We start from the raw sequence: 19353 nt of genomic DNA, 5'->3' as shown, positions 1-19353 counted from the left end.
GGGGACCCCGCACGGTGGGGGGGGAAGGGGGGGGGGGGCGCACCGCCCCGCACGCGCCCGCCGGAGGAAACGGGGCCGCGGCGGTTTCCAGGCCCCCCCGAGGGGAGGGGGGGTGGGGGCGGGGGCGGGGGGAGGGGCGGCCGCGGCCGCCGCTTTGTTATTTTGTTATCGACGGCGGCGGCGGCGGGGGGCGAGGGGGGAGCCTTGAAACGGCCGCCGGGCGCTGATTGGCCGGGCGGCGGGAGGGGGCGGAGTCTCTGCGTCGGGATTGGTCGGGGCGGGGGCGGGGGCGGGGCCCGGCGGTGTTTACCTCGCAAACATTCCAGGCGCCGCGGGCGGGAGGAGGCGGGGCGTCCGGTGGAGGACACGCCCCCTTCCTCGAAAGGGGGCGGGGCTTCGGGGCGGACCCGGCGGGCGGGGGCGGAGGGGGTTCCCCGGGATCTGCCCCACGGACCCCCTTCGCCCCCCCGTGCCTCCAGTATGCCCAGTGTTCCCCAGTAGCCCCAGTGCCTCCCTTTGTCCCTAATGCCCCCAGCGTCTCCCAGTGCCCCCCGGTATCCCCAGCGGCCCCCAGTATCCCCAGTGCCCCCCAGTACCTCCCAATGCCCCTCAGTGCACCATAGTGCCTCTCAGTATCCCCAGTGTCCCCCAGTACACCATAGTGACCCTCAATATCCCCAGTGCTCACTGGTGCCCCCCAATATCCCCAGTGCCCCCCAGTTCCCACCAGTGCCCTCAGTGCTCCCCAATATCCCCAGTACCCCCCAGTGCCTCCCAGTATCCCCAGTGTCCCCCAGCGTCCCCATTCAACTGCATTAAGGAGCTGCTCGGGGTAGGACTGAGAGGGGGGAGGGGCACTGGGGGGGGGTGTGCCTCCATCCGTCCCTCCCTTCCCAGTTACGCCAGAATTGGGGTTTAATGACCCCAGAATTCGGTGATAATTACCCCAGAATTGGGGATTAATGACCCCAGAATTTGGGGATAATGCTCACCGGCACGAGCAAACCCAGGGGTGTGTTAATAATATTTTTGGGGGGGGGTTGGGGTTTTTTTACGTCAAAGCATCGGCTGCAGGGGGGGTTCGCTCATCCAGTGACTTCACGGAGCGAAAAGCTGCCTCCGTCCTCGTTTGCAATTGCTGGGAAAAAGGTCCAAAATCATCAATAATGGGTTTAAATGTATTTTTTCCACCTGGATGCTGCGGAGAGAGGGAGAAATTGGGGGTGCCCTTCAGTGGTCCAGCCCTAGAAAACCCCCAAATCCCGCAATAAATGATCAAAGCACCAATAAAGTATTTCTCCATTTTTCGGGGCGGTTTGCCGCCCGCTTGAGCTGAGTTGCAAGTGAGAAAACACCGAGACGCTTCCGTCTAGGAAAATCTGGGGGAAAAAAGGGTAAATTGAGGGTGGTTTTTTTTTAAGCTGTTGTTGAAATAAAGGAGGGAAAGCCATGATTTGTGGGTCTGCAACGGGCCCTGGGGGGTTCTCGGGGGGGGGTCAGAGCCCCCCTGGTCCAGCCGAGAGTGAGGAACATCCTCCCCAGCCCCCCCCAAAATGCCGCGTGCAGTGGGATCGCCCCCAAAATCCCAATGGAGAGCCCCAAAACAGGCGGGGTGGGGGTGTTGCTGCTGGGGACCGGGATGCTCACGGGATGCTGCTGGGATGCTGCAGGATGCTTGTGGCATGCTCCTGGGATGCTCCTGGGATGTTCATGGGATGCTCACGGGATGCTCCCAGCCAAAACAGCAGGATGCAGCAGCCGAAACGTCTTGAAATGATGGGAAAACAGCTCCGTCCCGCCTGTGCAAACCCTGCCCGCCTTGTACCGGGCATAAGAGGCCGGTGCAGAACAGAACCTGACAGGCAAATTCGCCTTTTTCATTGAAATTCTGAAAATTAGCAGCTTCACTCCTCACTGCACAGAGGTAGATACCGGCTCCGAATTGGCTCCGGGCTGGGAAAAACGCCGCTGGGAAGGAGAAGCCGCCGCTGTCTTGAGGGGGATGCGTTTTCCCGGAGGAGGTGGGATGCGCACAGGTTTTAGGGCAAAAATGCCGTAATTCCCCGATGGGTGTAGAAGGGACCGGGGGAGCGCCCCGATGGCCACCAACCCCACGTTTCCCGGCAGCTTCTCACTGCGGTTTCCCTCATTCCTCCTGATCTGAGCACACCCCCTCTACAAAATCACTACTAATAAAGCTCTGCCCCCCGCTCCATTTTCCAAGGCTGGAATTTTCCCCAAATTAGTTAAAAAAAAACCCAAAACACAACAAAACAAACAAAACCAGAACAAACAATAAAAAAGGATTAGTGTCGCACTGGCTCTACCAGCCAGGCGGGAGAAATTTGAGTTGAAATCAGGAAAAATATCAACGAATCCCTTCCCTGATCGGATCAACTATTCGGGGGAGGAAAAAAAAAAAAAAACACAGAAAAAGGAGGAAAAAATGTTTGCAGTACTTAACGGCAAAGCCCCAGGATGGGCGATGTCACGGTTTGGACCTGGAATCTTCCCCTGCGGCCGGTGCCGCTCTTCACACCGCTGCCGGGATGTTCTGATCCCTCCGTCCTTCCCGGAGGGAATCCCGGGCTCTGTTGGCAATTCCCCCCCGCCTGCCTGGCTCTGGGAGGGGGGAGAGGTTTCTGCGGCACAAGGAGGGTTTCGGTGCAAACCGGCGCTGTGCTGGCGAGCGCGGCGGGCAGCATCAGCGGGTGACGAGCGCGTCGGCGTCCACGTTGTTGAGGAGGAAGAGCTCGGGGCGAGCGGCGAATCCCAGGCGGAGCTGGAAGAGGAGAAGGACAAGAGTTAGAGCCGGGAGCAGTCCGAGGTGGGCAGCGTTTAACGAAGCCTGAGTCGAGCAGGGTTTAACGAAGCCCATGTCGGGTTGGGTTTAATGAAGCTCAAGTTGAGCAAAGTTTAACGAAGCCTGATTTGCGCATGGTTTAACGAAGCCCAAATTGAGCAGGGTTTAAGGAAACCCACATTGAATAAAGCTTAACGAGTCCTGATTTGAGCAGGGTTTAACGAAGCCCAAGTCGAGCAGGTTTTAATGAAGCCCAAGTTAAACAAAGTTTAACGAGGCCTGATTTGAGCAGGGTTTAAGGAAGCCGAGCGGAGCTGCTGCGGTGCCGGCCGGCTCACCGGCACTTTTCCACCCGCAGAATCCAAAGCTTTGGGATTTCTCGGGTTCCTATTCCCGGGCTGTCAAAGCAAAGCGGCATTAAAGCGACTTTTCCACATGACAATAAAAGAAATATGTATTTGAGCTCTTCTGAAATTCGGTGAGGGGGTTAACCAGGTAATTGCGAGCACTTAATTAATCTACAGGGTACATCGCGGGAATCACTGAGGCTGCGTGCAGCGAAAGCGATGCTGTGCTTGGACGAAGCCGCCCATCGCTTATAGCACCAGCTTGTGCCACGCCTGCGTTAATTAGGGCTTATTAAGCAGATAGAACTCGGTGCAGTGCGACTATCACTTCCATTTATTAGCAAATCGATCCACTGTATGGGTTCTACCCCCGGTGATGCTCTGGAATAGCCGTAGAGCATCCCCTCCGGTAGTTTAAATTAATTTCCTTCTCAATTTGAATTAAATTTTGGGTTTAGACAAGCCTTAATTAGCACTAACTGATTATGCAGGTTGGCTAATTAAGAGAAGATGTTGCAGGGTGGTTGTCTGCCTCCTCCCAGAGGGGACTGTGACCAGGGACCATCCCTTGGCTGTGGCAAACCCAGGCGGTGGGCGCAAGGGTTCGACAGAGCGAGACTTACCACCAGTGCTCCTTACCGGATAGGAACAGACCCTATGGGGCTTTTGCTCTCCCTGAGCACCGCAGCAGGCTCATAAAGTCATAAAATAAGAGTAAAATACCCCAAGAGAGAGACACGCAGTGCCCAGCTCCTTCCCATGGGAGCGGGAAGGTGGGAAGAGGACATCCCGGGTCTCGGAGCAACACTGATTTCCAGCTGCCGGAGCCAGAGCTGGTGTCCGAGGCAGGAGGGTGGAACTACCAGCACTTTCCCGGAAGAAGTTTAGACCATGAGAGACAATTAGCTCATCCCTCCGACCTCCCGCGTCACGAACCCACCGGGTTACTCAAACTTATCTCTGTTTTAAATAAACAGCTCTGCACCTACACTGGGGCTCAGCTGCAGCTAAAGGAAAGGCTCCAGGGAGTATAAAAACCAGTAAAATATATATTTTTTTGGTGCAGCTGATAGTTTGGCTGAGGAGCAGACAGGAGCAAGGCACCGCTGGGGGCGGAAAAACTGAGAAGGTAAGAGCAGGGCAGGGATGCGTGCGCCGTGTCCTGGATACGGCACAGCTCACAGCGACCGGATCCTTCGCTCTCTTGGTGGAGGACACGGATGCAGCTGAGCTGCTGTGCGCTGCCGGGGAAGCCCACAGCAAATCCGACAGAGGCCGGAGGGTCTGGATGCTGCGGGGACGGGGATCGTGCCAACGCAGCACCGCTCGTCCCGCCGGCGCGGTCCGAGGGCATCGGAGCCATCGGAGGGGTCTCCTTTATAGCCAGCGACTAAGAGCAAACCCCCCCCCCCTCAAAAAAAAAAGACCCAAGAAGCCAAGTTGAAAAAGTATCTGTCTTTTAATGGAAAAGGTAGTTTGTACAAACTGTTTCAAAGGCAGATACGGGGAGGGGGGGGGAATAAAATCAGTTTCTCGAGGAGCAGAAGCCAAGACTGAGAACTCGGTCCAAGGCTCTGCCACGGAGTCACTGTCTTAAGAGTTATTCTTTCAGCAGCGCAGCCAGGAGAATCTCCTCTGACACCCGACAAATCAAAAATCCTCAATCCAGGAAAATCGGAGGGATGGATACAGCGGGATTGCAGAGCCCGTCGGCCGAGGACGGCCGCCCACAAGCATGGCTTCCGTCCGACAACCCCCACCAATTCCCACTTACGATGTACGTGCCGGCTATTCGTTTGTGGAAATAGGTATAAACCTATGAGCGTTACAATGCCGGGGTCAAATCCCTCTGGAATTTTTGAACTAACAATTTGAAAACTAGAAATACATTGTGATTTTAACGTTTGCTCAGTTCAAGGGGAGAGCAAGCAAAGTTCAGCTGCTTTGTGAAAGGGCAGGAACAGCGTAAACGATCCTGCCCGTAATTAAAATGGAGTTTTCAGGCTGTGCTTTGAGTTTTGTCACCTGCGTCTACGAAACGTGTCATTGGCAGCATGAAATTCCCCCCGAACCCAGGCAGCCACGGCTAAAACATTGCTGAGAGCTCAAAAGCTGAGCGTGCTGCCGTTCACCTCCCGCTCGCTGTCAGCCAAGCTCCACGCCAGCCAGCGAGCGAGCAGCACGCCTGGGGCTTGCTCGTGCAAGAAAAGAAATCCCAGTTAAAAGCAAACCCCAAACCTCGTCTCTCTCTGAGGCTTTGAGTGCTGTGGGGCTTTTATTTCAGCGAGCAATTCCCTGCCTGGGACAAGAGGGCACGTGAGAAACGCCGAGAAAGGGGATGAATTTCCTGAGAACGTCTGTGCCGTAACCGTGCCAGTCAGCCGCGGCTTCCAGACGGTCAAAAAGAAACTTTGCTAAATAAACCCCTGGTTTACACCCAATTTTCATCATCAGGACATCTAAATCCATCCCGCCGCGCTGGATGTAACCTCAAAATTCATCTGACGCTGGGAGAAGCGATGGGCAACCTTTCCCAATCGCAGAAGCAAACCGTACCGTTCCCTCCGTAATTGGCTACAGTGGCTTTAGGTCGCCTTCCAGGTGAAGGCATCTCCCAAAAAGGTAACTGAAAGTCATTAATTGCCAACAAGAAGGGCAACGAGAAAGGTTTTGTCATGAATTTAATGCAGGGCCAAGCAGGATCGGCAAATAAATACCTGAAGCTGCGTTACAGCGATGACCCCGCTACCTCTGCAATGACGTTTTGAGCCATAAACCAGGGATTTTTGAGAACTACAAAGAGCGTTTTCCATTAATCACATCCATAGGGAGCAAACTCACAAAGCCATAAATAACCATAAACACTGCGACTCGTTTCCTTTGCTGACCACCAAAATCGTACGCCGGGCGAGCAAAAAAAAAAAATAAATCAAATGACAACATTAACGCTGAGGTTTCCTGTCCTTACGCCACCCTGCCCTCCTCCCGGAGGCTGCGCGTGGCGTACAGCCCCGCTCTGAATTAGAAGTATTTTCAAGTGAAAGAAAACCTAAAAATCAAAGCCAGTCAGGTCGCGAACGGCAGCCGCAATCTGACCGCAGAGGTAGACTCCGGACGTAGTGTCACCGCGTCACACTTTGCTTACTGTCAGCAGCAGCAGCGTCCTTCAAATTTCACCCCAAAAAGGTGCATTTTGAATTTCCTAGCTTATTTATTTATTATTTTTTTTTTCAAGATTCTCCAGTTCAGTGCAGAAGCAGTAATTACCTGGAGCTTCAGTGTTTCTGCTACATGGATTAACATGCGGAGGGACGAGAGTCTGCCGGTTTTAATGCAAAAATGAGAGGTTGGAGGAAAACGTTAGCCGGGCAGAGGAGGCAGCCTGCAGCACGGCGTGCTTCCCTCCGCGCTACGGCACGTGTTAGTGTTTGGAAAACAGGCGGCAGCTCCTGTATTGCACAACCGACGTGACGCTCCTCCTCACGAGCGCGATTAGAGGCGTTCAGCAAAGAAAACGTCCAATTTTTGAGTATTTCAGCAGCAACACGTTTCCTAATATATACATCTGATTATCTCTCTCTTTTTTTTTTTTTTTTTTTTTCTTTTAACACGCGTATTCCCTGTGCAAACCGCACATACGTTTGGTTATGTTCACACAGTAAACCATAGAAACGCACTGGCTCTGATGGCTACTCGCTGTGTACCAACACTGAGTCTACTTAGCGGAGTGAGAAGGTGACTCTTCGGTGAGCAGTGTCCTGGTGACGCTTACCGTTTGCCCGCAGGCCAGGAAGGAGGCTCCCAGAGCAATCAGACACAGCCAGCTCTGCAATTAGAGAAGGTGTCGGTGATCAGAACCGCTGCGGTTTATTACAGAGACCCAGAGTCCGCTCGTTTAAGTGTCAGCGCATGCTGGATGGTCAACAAATTGCCATTTGAAGTCGTAGCAGGGTGGGTTAGAGGTAAGATTCTGGAGCGTGTCCAGAGAAGGGCAACAGAGCCAGTGAGGGGTCTGGAGCACAAGGAGAAGGGTCTGGAGCACAAGGAGAAGGGTCTGGAGAACTTCCGAGGAGCGGCTGAGGGAACTGGGGGTGTTCAGCCTGGAGGAAAGGAGGCTGAGGGGAGACCTTCTCACTCCCTACAGCTCCCTGAAAGGAGAGGGTAGCCAGGGGCGGTCGGTCTCTTCTCCCAAGGAACCGGCAACGGGAGGAAAGGGCCATAAGTTGTGCCAGGGGAGGTTTAGGATGGATATTAGCAAAAAATTCTTCACCAAAAGGGTCGTCAAGCATTGGAACGGGCTGCCCAGGGAAGTGGTGGAGTCGCCATCCCTGGAGGTGTTTAAAAGCCAGGCGGACGTGGTGCTGAGGGACATGGTTTAGTGGTGGCTTTGGCAGTGTTGGGTTGATGGTTGGACTCGATGATCTTAAAAGTCACTTCCAACCTTCTATGATTCTTTAAACAAGCACTGATGGGCACCGCTGATGGATCTGAGGGGTGGAGCACTCAATGGATAAGGAATTGGCCAGATGGTGGCACTCTAAGAGCTGCAGTCAACTGCTCGATGTCTGGGCGGACAGCAGTGACAAGTGGGGTCCTTCGGGGTCTGTACTGGGACCAGTATCATTGAACAACTTTGCTGGGGACATGGACAGTGGCATCGAGTGCGCCCACAGCACGTTTGTGGGTGACACCGAGCTGAGTGGGGTGGTTGATAGCCTGGAGAAAAGGGATCCATCCAGAGGGATCTGGACAGGCTGGAGCGGGGGGCTCATGTGAACCTCATGAAATTCAACAAGGCCAAGCACAGGGTCCTGCACGTGGATCGGGGCAACCCCAAACACGAACACAGCCTGGGGGATGAAGGGATGGAGAGCAGCCCTGCCAAGAAGGGCTCAGGGGTGTGAAAAACTGAATACGAGCCAGCCATGTGCGCTGGCAGTCCAGAAAGCCACCAGCATCCCAGGCTGCATCCCCAGCAGCGTGGCCAGCAGGGCGAGGGGGGGGATTCTGCCCCTCTGCTGTGCTCTGCTCTGGGGAGACCCCCCTGCAGTGCTGCCTCCAGCTCGGGGGTCCCACCAGCAGAAGGACATGGAGCTGTTGGAGCGGGGCCATGGGAGGCCCCGGAGATGCTGGGAGGGCTGGAGCCCCTCTGCTGGGAGGACAGACTGGGAGAGGTGTGGACAGGGGCAGCCTGGAGAAGAGAAGGCTCCGGGGAGACCTCAGAGCCTCTTCCAGTGCCTAAAGGGGCTCCAGGAGAGCTGGGGAGGGACTCAATCAGGGAGGGGAGACATGGGATGAGGGGGAACAGTTTTACACTGAGAGAGGAGAGATTTAGGTGAGATATGAGGAAGAAATTCTTTCCTGTGAGGGTGGTGAGCCCCTGGCACAGGTTGCCCCTGAGAAGCTGTGGCTGCCCCATCCCTGGAGGTGCTCAAGGCCAGGTTGGACAGGGCTTGGAGCAACCTGGGCCGGGGGGAGGTGTCCCTGCCCAGGGCAGGGGGTGGCACTGGGTGGGCTTTAAGGTCCCTCCCAACCCAAACCATTCTATGAACATTCTATGATTTTACACCTCTGGCAATATACAGACACATACAGAGGAACTGTGCGTTATTCCAAAGTCTCCACCAACCTTTCACGTGCTGTGACATTAAATCAATGCCTTTTTGGGAACAGGGAACAAGCAAATTGCTAAAGAAATGGTCAAAAAAGGAGGGAAAAGGCCATGTGGGTGGGCATAGCACAGAACAGATTCCCAAGCAAATCTGGCCACAAAAGCCTCAACTTCCCCATCTGTTCTGACCCTGCGGCCAACTCTAATGCCTCTAAAGTTAATATAACGGTGAGAAAATAAATCTATCGGCTTATTCTGCCTACAAGGAGTCTCAGCTTGAACCAGACTTACCAAATACGCCACAAAGGACAGGTAGATGACGCTGAGAATCCCAGCCCCGATGTACAAAGCCATGTGGTTGAGGGACTTGACGTAGGCCACCACAAAGTACATGTTAATGCTGCAGATCAGGAGGATGAGTGCGCCACCGGCAATCTTCCAGAACCTGTGAACACAGTCAGAGCAAAACCAGGTGAGGCGGAGGGGCCACTCTTGCATTTGGAGGAGATGCTCTAGGTCAGGAGGTGAGGGGAGGAATGAAACGTGTGCCTGAGGTCAGCAACACGCCGTCTCCCGCTTGGAGGTGATTCCCTTCGTACTTACAATCCGTTGACAAAATCATGCATGACACTGGGCAGGCTGGTGAACGTCAGGACAGGGATCAAAGCAAACGGAAGCTGGAATAAGCAAGAAAATAGAGAAGAATAAAGAGTGGAAATTGTTCTGATTATCTCAGCACAGAAAAACATCCAAGGCTTGCTCATATCTGACAGCATTTCCCCAAAGCTATTGTAAAGTGAGTCAAAGGGACTTCCCCTGGCTGGAAGAAGGAAGTAATTTCAGTCCCTGGCTGATCCTCTCCACCTCCCCTCAGGAGACCAACATCTCCTGACAGTAATTCGCTCTGCTCAGCTGCTCCTGCAAACCCTCAGGCACCACAAACCGAAATATTCAGCACTAGATGTTTTTCTCCGAGACCTGACACCCAAACCGGGCACTGCTGCTCACCTGGAGGCTCATAAGAACATTTAAGAAGTCGTTCATGCCGGTCAAGTGTTCGACGTCCTGAAAGATGGCGACCAAGAGGGTGGGGGTGATGGCGATCGAGCGAGTCAGCAGCACCCGGGCGAATCGGGACCACCGCAGGTTCAGGAAGCCCTACAGAAAACACACAGAGCAGCTGCTGGGGGAAAACTGTACGGAGACTTCAGGCGCAGCAGGGAGAGGGGGAGTTCGGGGCAGGATTAAAAGCTGATTTATTCGAAAGGCACATCGGGGAGTTTTATGGGGCTTCCAGCAAGAGCTGTGCGTCTAAGGAAGGGAAATCATCAATACTAGCTTTAAAGGCTTGGGAATAGAGAGAACGGGGATGTAGGCAGACACTAAGAGTGCTAATTACCTCCATGACGAACTGCCCGGAGTACGTCCCCGTCATTGTTGAGCTCTGGCCGGCAGCAAGGATCCCGATCGCCCAGATATAGAGAGCAGCAGGGCCGAAGTAACAGCCCAGAACGACGCCCTGGAACAGAGATTTGCAGTCTCGCATCAGTTCAGTCCCACATCTGAGAGCAGGAACAAGAAAAAGTAAGTGAATTCCCTTGCGACCGCATTAATCACGGGCGTTGAGTTGAAAGAGAAGGAATAATCCATCTGTAGGAGAGGGAAAAGCATTCCCCATGTTGGCAGCAGATAAGGCAATACCTCATGGGCTGCAGTTTTAACAAAGCAGATTCAGGATGGATGCAAGCAAAAACTTTGTCACGGCCAAGCTAATAAAACAGGGGAGTAGAAAGCCGGGGAGTCTCTGGGGCCAGGTTAGATGCTGCAGGGATAGATAACTTGGCTTGGTTAAAGGGCTGGGCTCAAGGATCCCCAGGGGTCTCCTCCAGCTCTGTTTGCGGTGATCCCATTACAGGTCCCGGCCTTCAACACTCTCTGTTTACCCAAAAGCAGCAGCCACTCCCAGAGAAGGACGCCCGGCTGCCACAGATGAGGCCATCCTGCTCCGCGGGTCACTCACCCCTTTGTAGATATCTACTTCCAGTGTCTGGTTGTTGTTTGGGAAGAGCGAGGAGTGTGGGCTGCTGGTGTTAATGCAGACGGCGTTCTGCAACAACACAAAGGGGCAGGAGGTTGGGTTTGCTCAGCATGAGAGACGCCAGGATAAGCAGAAAAGGCTGCCCGTGAGGAGCAGTGGGTGCTGGAGGTCCCAAGGTGCTGAGTGCCTCTTCAGGCTGGTTTAAACGGAAATAATCATCACCTCTGTTCTTTTTTCCCCCCTTTAAGCACAGAATATATGGGCTCTGCTTGACCCAGGGGCACCCATAAGGCTCAGAGCTGCCCCTCTGCTCACATGGTCCCCGTCACTGCTCCAACAGCCCCAGGGTTCGGTGTCAGCCAGTTTGCGATAAGCAAAGTCCCAACTCACCACATCGGCGTTGGTCTTCGCAAAGAAAGCCTCGGCAAAGACGGTCACAACGAAGATGTTAATGATGAAGGAGACAAAGAGAGCGATACAGGACTCAATGAAGAAATACTTATTTGCTTCTCGTACTTCCTTCTTGTTTGCACGGTTCACTTGCCGGGACTGAAAAGGGGATGGTGACAACAACAGGCTTGAGAAACAGAAATTCTCTATTATATTACTTATATCTGTAATTATACCATATGAGACAGCGGGACACAGGTCACTGGACAGGAAAAGAACATGCAGGAGGGAAGAAAAAGCCAACCCCAGCATTTGCAGAAGCAGCAATGGCAGGTTTTGCCAGAGTGGCTGCACAGCCAAGAGCGCTTCTGGTCCCAGATCCACACTTAAAGGACACATGTCCCCGAAGCTCTCGTGGCTTTCCCTGCGCCAGGGACCCCACCAGCCTCCTTCAGGGGGTTTGCTCTGTCCCCACCTGAAGTAAATGCTTGAAGCAGACTCCCAGAGTCTTTGACCTGGAGCGTTTCAGGCCTCCCAGTGCGCCATCCCCATGAATCACAGAATCACGGAATGGTTCGAGTTGGAAGGGACCTTGAAGATCATCTAGTTCCAACCACTCTGCCACGGGCAGGGACAGCTCCCACTAACCAGCGCAGCTGCTTACCTTGACCAAGGCAGAGTGCAGGTACATGTTGTGTGGCATGATAACAGCACCCACGATTCCCACAGCTTGCTCCAGCTGGGCCGTGCCGCAGTTCTGGCAGTAGGGGATGAACAATCCCTGTAGCAGCTTCTCCTGGTCGGGCTTTACAGTGATATACTGGGCACAGAGACAAAAGAAACACGGATGTTTTTAGTGTGACGCGTGTCGCACAGCCACTTAGGCTGCCCATTTGAAGATGCTTGAAAGCCAAAATGTGGCTGCTTTGGTAAAAAGCAAAACCACAATGTGCCATCATCTGCTGTCTAATACAACTGGGAATGTTGTGCTGAACAGTACGTGCCGCTCTCCGCACCGGAGAGGCAGCATTCAGTGCAGCCCACGCGTGGCCAGGGTATGAGCCAGATGACGGCCACACATCGGAAACACGGACTCAGCCTCAAATGTCCTTAATTTTAAGTGTCCACCCCCCTGTTTTGGCACTGCGCGGGCACAGCAGTAGTGATGGGGGCAGAGGGAACGTGTCACCGAGCAGTGGTGGTGGAAAGGCAGGGAGAGGTGGTGAAGGTACCTCGTATCCAAACGTTAGAGCCATGATGGTAATCAGAAGACCAAAGAATGCTTCCAGTTTTCGCAAGCCTGCAAGAAGATAAAGAACCATCAGCAAACTGAGAAAAGCTGAATCTCAGATTTAGTTTCTGGAATTCAGGAGGAGAAATTACCATATTTGTCCAGGAAGAGAAACACGAACGTGTCGGCAATGGTGATGAGCACGCCGCCCCACAGCGGGATCCTGTGACAGATGAGCACGAGCAGACGTGAGCTTACAAAACACTTCCACCACGTGCACCAGCCACAACAACACTTCAAAGTCCCAAATCTCTTTTTATTTAAGGCACTTGTTTGGGGATGGAACCCCAAGGGTTTGTTTGCAGTCTGACAAGAGGTTTGGCTGCACTGGGCAAGGGACTGTAGGTTTGTTTTCTGCACAAACAGCTCAGATGAGAGCTCTCTCTTCAAATCTCGACAGCAAATCCCATGTCCACACTGTGAATGACAGGAGTGAGCAAGACTTTTAAGAGCTACTTGGTACAAAATTGTAGCTTCCTGTTACGTTTGCATTTCCAATCTTCCTGGCCCAAGAGGACATCTTTCTGGGAGTCCTTTAATAGGAATATAAAATTTGCCAGGAAAGCTGCAGCCCAATTTTGGCGTGTATCAGTTACAGCTAAAATAAAAGCCAGAACCCACAGTTTTCCTTACAGCCAAAAAAAAAAGCAACAGGCACCAAAGGCTGAGTCATCTAAAAGAGCTAGCACAGCCTAGATGAACCACCCCCTACAAAGAGCTTATTTCAGGAGATTTCTAAGATATAAATGAGCCTTTTGGCACACGTGGTGTCACTTTCTTAATCCTAGAGGGGAGCACTCATTTCCTGCTGCCCTCTGACGACAAACCCAACTTACTTCCCCACAGACAGGAGGTTAATAGCAATCGCCGAGCCAATGACTTCTTGCATATCAGATCCAATGATGGCAAGTTCAACCATCAACCACAGGATAATCCGAGGAACCTAGAGGTAAAGAAATATCCAACACCATTAAAAAGAGGGAAAATGTCTTCTCCCTTTAATTTCCTAGATAAGCACAGGGTTGTGGCGATCGTGCGTCTCCTTTCCCTGGCCCTAGTGCGGAAAACGAGTTGACGATTGCCACTTTATGGCTGGTCCAGAGCAGACATCCAGGTTACCTGTGGCAATCACTGGAGGAGGTTCCCAGGTCACTTATACAATCTAAATTACTTGCCTCAATACATTTTGCTCATTGTGAGAGAGAAACTGGACGTTTCTGCATACCAAGGCGCTGGAAATGAGCATCCGAAGATATTTCACATTGTCAGACCCATGACAAAGTCTCAGGTGTTGGATGAGAAACATTCAACTGCACAGAGTTGGGGACACCACCAACTTCCCCACAGCCTTTTCCCAAAGCACAGCCTCACTCATCTTCAGCTGAACGAGACGCAGAGCCCTTTCTTACACAAGCCTTAAAGATTTCTTAAGCAGGGAAATGTAACAGCCATGGAATGGTCTTGTTCTAAAGGCACATTTCTCTCCTGATAATTCCTTGAGCTTATTTAAGCAAAGAGTATTTCAACTTTGGGAGGCAGCAGTCCAAACAGAAAAGCTGAATTCCTGGGTTTTATTCCTGAGTCCGTCTGCAATTCACTGGCAAATGCCAGGATATTCCCTCCTTGTGCTTTCCTTTTTCCAAGATGGGGAACACACCAGCGGGACCTGAAGTGTCCCCCATCTGCTCTAATAGCACACGTTCTTAACGAACCCTTCACTGCTGCTACATTAGGGCTACAATTAAAATCTTCCTCTAAATCTGCCTTTCTTCCAATTGTGAGCCAAAGCAGAAGAAATCAACTTAATCCCCCAGCTTCTTGGACAGTAAAGCAAGATGTGACATTGAAAATATATTTTGGCAACCAGAACACTTTCTCCTAAGGAGGTTTTGGCACTTAACGTGCAGCAGTGACACTTCACGAGTCCCCTGCGACCTGCCGGCCCCAGGTGAGAGAACCACACCGACCCAGACCCATGGGACGATCCGAAGAGCCCCTCTATACCACTGAGGACCGAGATGTCACCCACCTTCTGGTACTGCCGGTTGCAGACTTCGGCGAGGTGCAGCCCCGTCACCACCCCCAGCCTCGCGGCCAGCCGCTGCAGGAGCAGCCCGATGATCGTCGCCAGCATCAGCACCCAGAGCAGCTGAGGGAGATATGAAGGCAGCAGTGGGTGTGTTGGGGCAGTAAGAAATGACGGCTGCGAACAAGGTCCCGGGTCCCCTAGGATGCCTGTGCCCTGCATGCAGCTTTAGGAATCACAGGCCTTTTAAAATACACATTATTGACATTCAGAGGCCATTTTATGTGCCCAGAGCTGGCACAGGAAGGATCCAAATGCATATAAAGCCAGGAATCACTGCCAGAAAGAGCATATGATGAGGGGATTGGAGCATCTCTCTGATGAGGAAAGGCTGAGGGAATTGGGGCTTTTCAGTCTGGAGAAGAGAAGACTGAGGGGGGATCTTATCAACGCTTATCAATCCTTCAAGAGAGGGTGGCGGGGGATGGGAACAGTCTTTTGTCAGTGGTGCCCAGTGACAGGACAAGAGGGAACGGGCACAAACGTGACCATGGGAAGTTCCATCTCAACCTGAGGAGGGACTTCTCTCCTGTGCGGGCGGCAGAGCACTGGCACAGCTGCCCAGAGAGGGGGGGAGTCTCCCACTCTGGAGCCATTCCAGACCCGCCTGGACGTGTCCTTTGCCACTGCTGGAGATGCCCCTGCTCTGGCGGGGGGTGGGACTGGGGGAGCTCCAGAGGGCCCTTCCAACACCGATCATTCTGTTATTCTGTGATATGAGAGCCTCATGCTCCCCTCCTCCTTCTCTGGGGCGTTTTCAGCTCAACAGCAGCAACAGCACTATCAGGACTCCTGCCCTAAACCATGGATGGGTACACGGTTTGCACAATTTACAGTGTGCATCTGTAGGTGAATTCAGTGTGAATCTGTAGGTTTCTGCACTGACCTTAAATCCTGCGACAGCCCCGGACTGTAAATCCGACTCAATGTTGCCTGGATCCAGGTAGGCAATGCTCATCAGAAAGCCCGGCCCCGTGAACGCCCAGAGCTTGCGGAAACTAAAGCACGAGTGCTATTGAAGGGGAGAGAGGATTGAGATGTGAGAGGTCAGCCCTGCAGCGGAACCCTCTCCTAAGGCAGGGGACACATCATTCCCATGAACCACCCCAGCTATCAGGCATAAAAAATGGCAAGAGACAACTGGGATTTGATTTTAATTTCTTCTCTGCCACAGCAGAAAGCGGCACTGGCCAGATCAGCCGGTTCTCTCACCCGATCCTAAACTCTCCAGAAATCTCTGGTCCTAATCTAAAGAGTTTAGGACCAGACTCTGGGACAGCCAAGGACATACAGTGTAAACCCAGGTGGGGGATGAATCCTCCTAAAAATGCTGCCTTGTTGCTTAACCAAAAGCAAAGAGGGCACCTATGCACTGCTGCAAAGGGGACAACGCTGTCACAAAGGCCAGCGAAGCACTCTTGCTCCCCTCCCTTGATAAGGGAACAAAGAACCAAGGTCCCTTCCCCTGGGGCTACAAGACATGTTTCTGCTCTTAAGCAGATCTCGCTGGGAGACAAATCCTGAGTGATGAATCATTAACTCCTCGGCAAGCTCAGGAGATCCCGCACCCTCTTCTCCTCCAGCTCTCCATCCAGCAGCCCGGCTGCCGTCCCCAGACTGGGCAAGAAGGGGAACCGGCACCCAAGGGAATGACTCGCGTGGGTACCAAGCACTCGCAGATTTTTCCGATTGAATTTTCCTATCAGAACAAGGGGAGGAGGACTCAGCCGCACTCACTGTTTCATCTTCAGGAATCGGGATCTTGCTGTCAAAGTAGGTGGTAAAAGGCTCCTCTGAGGAGGCATCCGGAGGCTGCAGGGGGTTCATGCTGCTGGAAATGGTGCTGACGACCTCCCCATGGTCCCCAGAGGCATCTTCTGCAGGGGGGAAAGACCCACAGGCAGAGCAAAAATGAGCAAGTTCTGCCCTTGCAGCTAATGCTCATTAGGCTACTAAGAGACAATCAAATGAAAATAACATGCCCTGCTGTAAACCCACCCTAGGAGATCACACCACCTTGCCCGAGCTCTCTCTCTCCCACACGGTGAGAGGAGGCCAACTAGCTGGCAGTTTATTTATTCAGATTAATTTTAAAAAGAGCCGTCATGGAGCACTGTGCGATGTAATAGCAGTCCCGCTGTATTACCGTAATGATTAACTGGGACCAAACAAGCCAGATCCAAGAGAAACCCGTGGCTCTTTTTGCTCCACTGCAGAGAGCATTACCGCAAACACTCCGGGCTGAACAGACCGTTCACGAGAAGTTTAGTCCTGGAAGGATCCTGCTCCCCTGCAGACTGCAGGGAACGCACAATGCAGCACTTGTTTGGAAGCAAGTGACAGTCAGGAGCTTGCCTGACAACTTTCCCTTTTCCTAAAGCATGAGAGGCAGGCGGCAGAGCCAGCCTTGATGAATTTTCAGGACAGTTTCTAAATTTAACCCGTGACGAAGGTGCGCAGCGTTATTCCAGCAATGAAAACGCGCATTCTCACAGATTACGTGTTAAAACTTGTCATGCCGCCCGATTCCCACCTTCAGCAAAAAGCCCCTTCTCCCCGATCTCCCCAATACTCACTTTTGCTCTCCCTACGTGGCATTTTGCTCTAAGAGCTGAAGAGCAGCATGTGTCCCCAGCGCCCAGACTGTGTAAGAAGAGGACTGAAACCAAGGCCGGCTCTTTTACCGAGTTTCCTATTGCATCATCAGAGTAAATGGAAGTTGATTGCTCCTCCTTTTTCCCCCGCCTCCCAAACACAGCGGGGCTGCCTGCCCTGCGGACGGACCCGTTTACATAAGGGATTTAGAGCGACCTGTGTGTGTGCCGTCAGGAGAGAGATCCGTCTGCACAAGACCGGCTTGTTCATCTCGTTAAACAAGGCTGAGTGAGCCCCAGGAACTGTAAATCTCCTCCTGGAGTCATCTCAAAACCACAAAGGTTTGCATCCACTATGATAATCAAGTGTACAGGGTGGTAAATGGGCACAACGAATCCTTGGGGTGGTTTTTCCAGGACAAAGGGATTCATTAAACGGAAGGGGGATGCGGGAGAGCAAATCTGCTGTGCCACGAAGCGAGCCTTACCGTAGGATGCCTTCTGGTCCATGTCGGAGTTCCCCATGGTGGAACCCTTCCGGTGGCCTGGAAACTGGTTTAGATTGGCCACCTTGGCTGTAAAGGAGAGGGAAAAAAAAAAAAACTTGTCAAGAAGGAGAATAAAAACCTACAAGAGAGCTGACCAAACCAACAGCTCCTGGCAGGGACAGATTTACTTCCCCGGCCCTTTTCCAGCTCTGAAGGACCTTGCAGGGCCAGGAGAGGAGTGTTTTGGCCAGGACCTGCTTGGAAACTCCTGTTGCAACAACACGAAGAAGTGATGAGTGGACCGACCGGACAAACCAAGGCGACACAAGTGTTTGCAAGCGGCCAGGCTTGGGACAGAGCCTGTTGTGAAACTCTAGCTAAGGAAACAAGAGTGGAATTTCCTTTATGTGTAAAACTTACATGCCATCCCTCCCTTTCCAGGCACGGTTATTACATCTACACCGCACCCTTTACAGGGCATCTGAAGTTTCTTTTAAGGGCACGACGTAACTCTTTCATTGCGATGTATTTTTAAATCTAACCCACGCAGAAAGGAACTGGGATCTGGTACGGGACTGTGGATGAAGCTGGCGTCCTCTGGCCTTTAAAAGGTCAACCCCCCCAAACCCCTCAAGGACAAGCCAAAGTGCCAACAGTATATACGCTTGGTATGTAAAGCACTTAATCTCCCTCAAAGCCCGTTGTATATTAACAGGAGATCTCCTTATAACAAGGCAATATTGGTTCAGTGAAGACATAAAAGGAAAACATTAGCCAGGAATTCATTTTAAGTGATTTGAACCAATTGTAGGTTTTCAAAGATGAATTCCCTGGTTCCATAACCAGCTCCAGAGGTGGTTTGTAACCAAGCCAGGCATGCCAAAATAATCCAGAGAGGGTTACTTCAGGCAGGGCTGGAGCGATACTGTTTCTTGTAAGCAGGCTACCATTGTTATTTATCTATCCAAATATACTCAAGATGTTAAAGTGTTGACTCCGGGGCAGCAGGATAAATAAAGCACACTCCAGCTCCGCTCCACTCGCCGTTCGCGCCTGCCAACAAACCTGCCCAGGCGCAGAGCTCGGGTCAGGAGTTTGCTTATTCCACCTCTTTGCAAATAATCTCAAGTGTAAGATTTCCCATCCCGCTTATTTTGCTGCTCCTTCAGCATGGCTTGGAAGGAAGCGAGACACCAGATGCCACCGCGGAGAGCTGTGACACCGAGATCTTAAACACATTGGGGCCACAAACATCCCCTCCCTTCTGTGGGGAGAAACAATAAGTCAATACCTCCTGCCACCTCGGTCCACGGAGAGGACAAGTGCCACCTCTGCAGCCTCAATAGCGAGGGTGCCTCTGCCGGAGACTGCTCCCTCCAGCAGCTCCCGCTTGGACAGGGACAACCTCAAGGCTGGAGCAAAGCTTTTATCTGTCACACACACTATTTTCTTTCATTACAGGCTCCTTTCTAAAGCACCAAGCCTCAGGGCTTTCATTAAAAAAAAAAAAAAAAAAGCTAAAGTTTAGCAATAAACTTTTCCCCCAAATCTAATTCCTTCAGGAGGAACGGCGCTTACCCTGGCAGCAAGTCCCAGGAAACACTCACTCCATTAATAAAGGCAAAGAGGAAGATGATCACATGGTGAACACTCGTTACGGTCCGAGACTGACCTAAATATCTCCTTGCAAAACACATCCCGGCTT

At 52.3% G+C, this 19353-nt stretch overlaps 1 protein-coding gene across 2 annotated transcripts; it reads right to left on the bottom strand.

The window, feature by feature from the left end:
- Positions 1-1195: 1195 nt before the first annotated feature.
- SLC11A2 (solute carrier family 11 member 2) lies at positions 1196-17730 on the bottom strand. Of its 2 annotated transcripts, XR_014270110.1 has the most exons (17): positions 17649-17730; positions 16304-16443; positions 15453-15578; positions 14510-14629; positions 13317-13423; positions 12573-12643; positions 12422-12489; positions 11854-12009; positions 11190-11348; positions 10782-10868; positions 10161-10280; positions 9770-9919; positions 9365-9438; positions 9053-9206; positions 6923-6976; positions 1648-2782; positions 1196-1379 (listed from the first exon to the last, which is right to left on the bottom strand). XR_014270110.1 is itself a non-coding variant. In XM_082496419.1 (16 exons), exons 1-16 carry the CDS (start codon positions 17683-17685, stop codon positions 2705-2707), a joined length of 1701 nt encoding a protein of 566 aa, XP_082352545.1. In that variant the 5' UTR covers positions 17686-17730; the 3' UTR covers positions 1196-2704. The 2 variants fall into 2 exon arrangements, 1 of the variants encoding a protein (XP_082352545.1); XM_082496419.1 differs by having other exon boundaries at positions 1196-2782.
- Positions 17731-19353: the final 1623 nt, after the last annotated feature.

Source organism: Vanellus vanellus, assembly GCF_965231255.1.
Source record: "Vanellus vanellus genome assembly, chromosome: 28".
NCBI classification, from domain to species: domain Eukaryota; kingdom Metazoa; phylum Chordata; class Aves; order Charadriiformes; family Charadriidae; genus Vanellus; species Vanellus vanellus.
This window is presented reverse-complemented; position numbering and strand designations above follow the sequence as displayed.

Coding starts and splice junctions, on each gene's coding strand:
- SLC11A2 (XM_082496419.1), bottom strand. CDS start 17,685: ATGGGGAACTCCGACATGGACCAGAAGGCATCCTACG. Junction 14,630..15,452: donor GGGCTGTCGCAGGATTTAAG/GTCAGTGCAGAA, acceptor TATCTCCCTCAG/CTGCTCTGGGTGCTGATGCT. Junction 12,490..12,572: donor TCTCTTCCTGGACAAATATG/GTAATTTCTCCT, acceptor ATCTTCTTGCAG/GCTTGCGAAAACTGGAAGCA.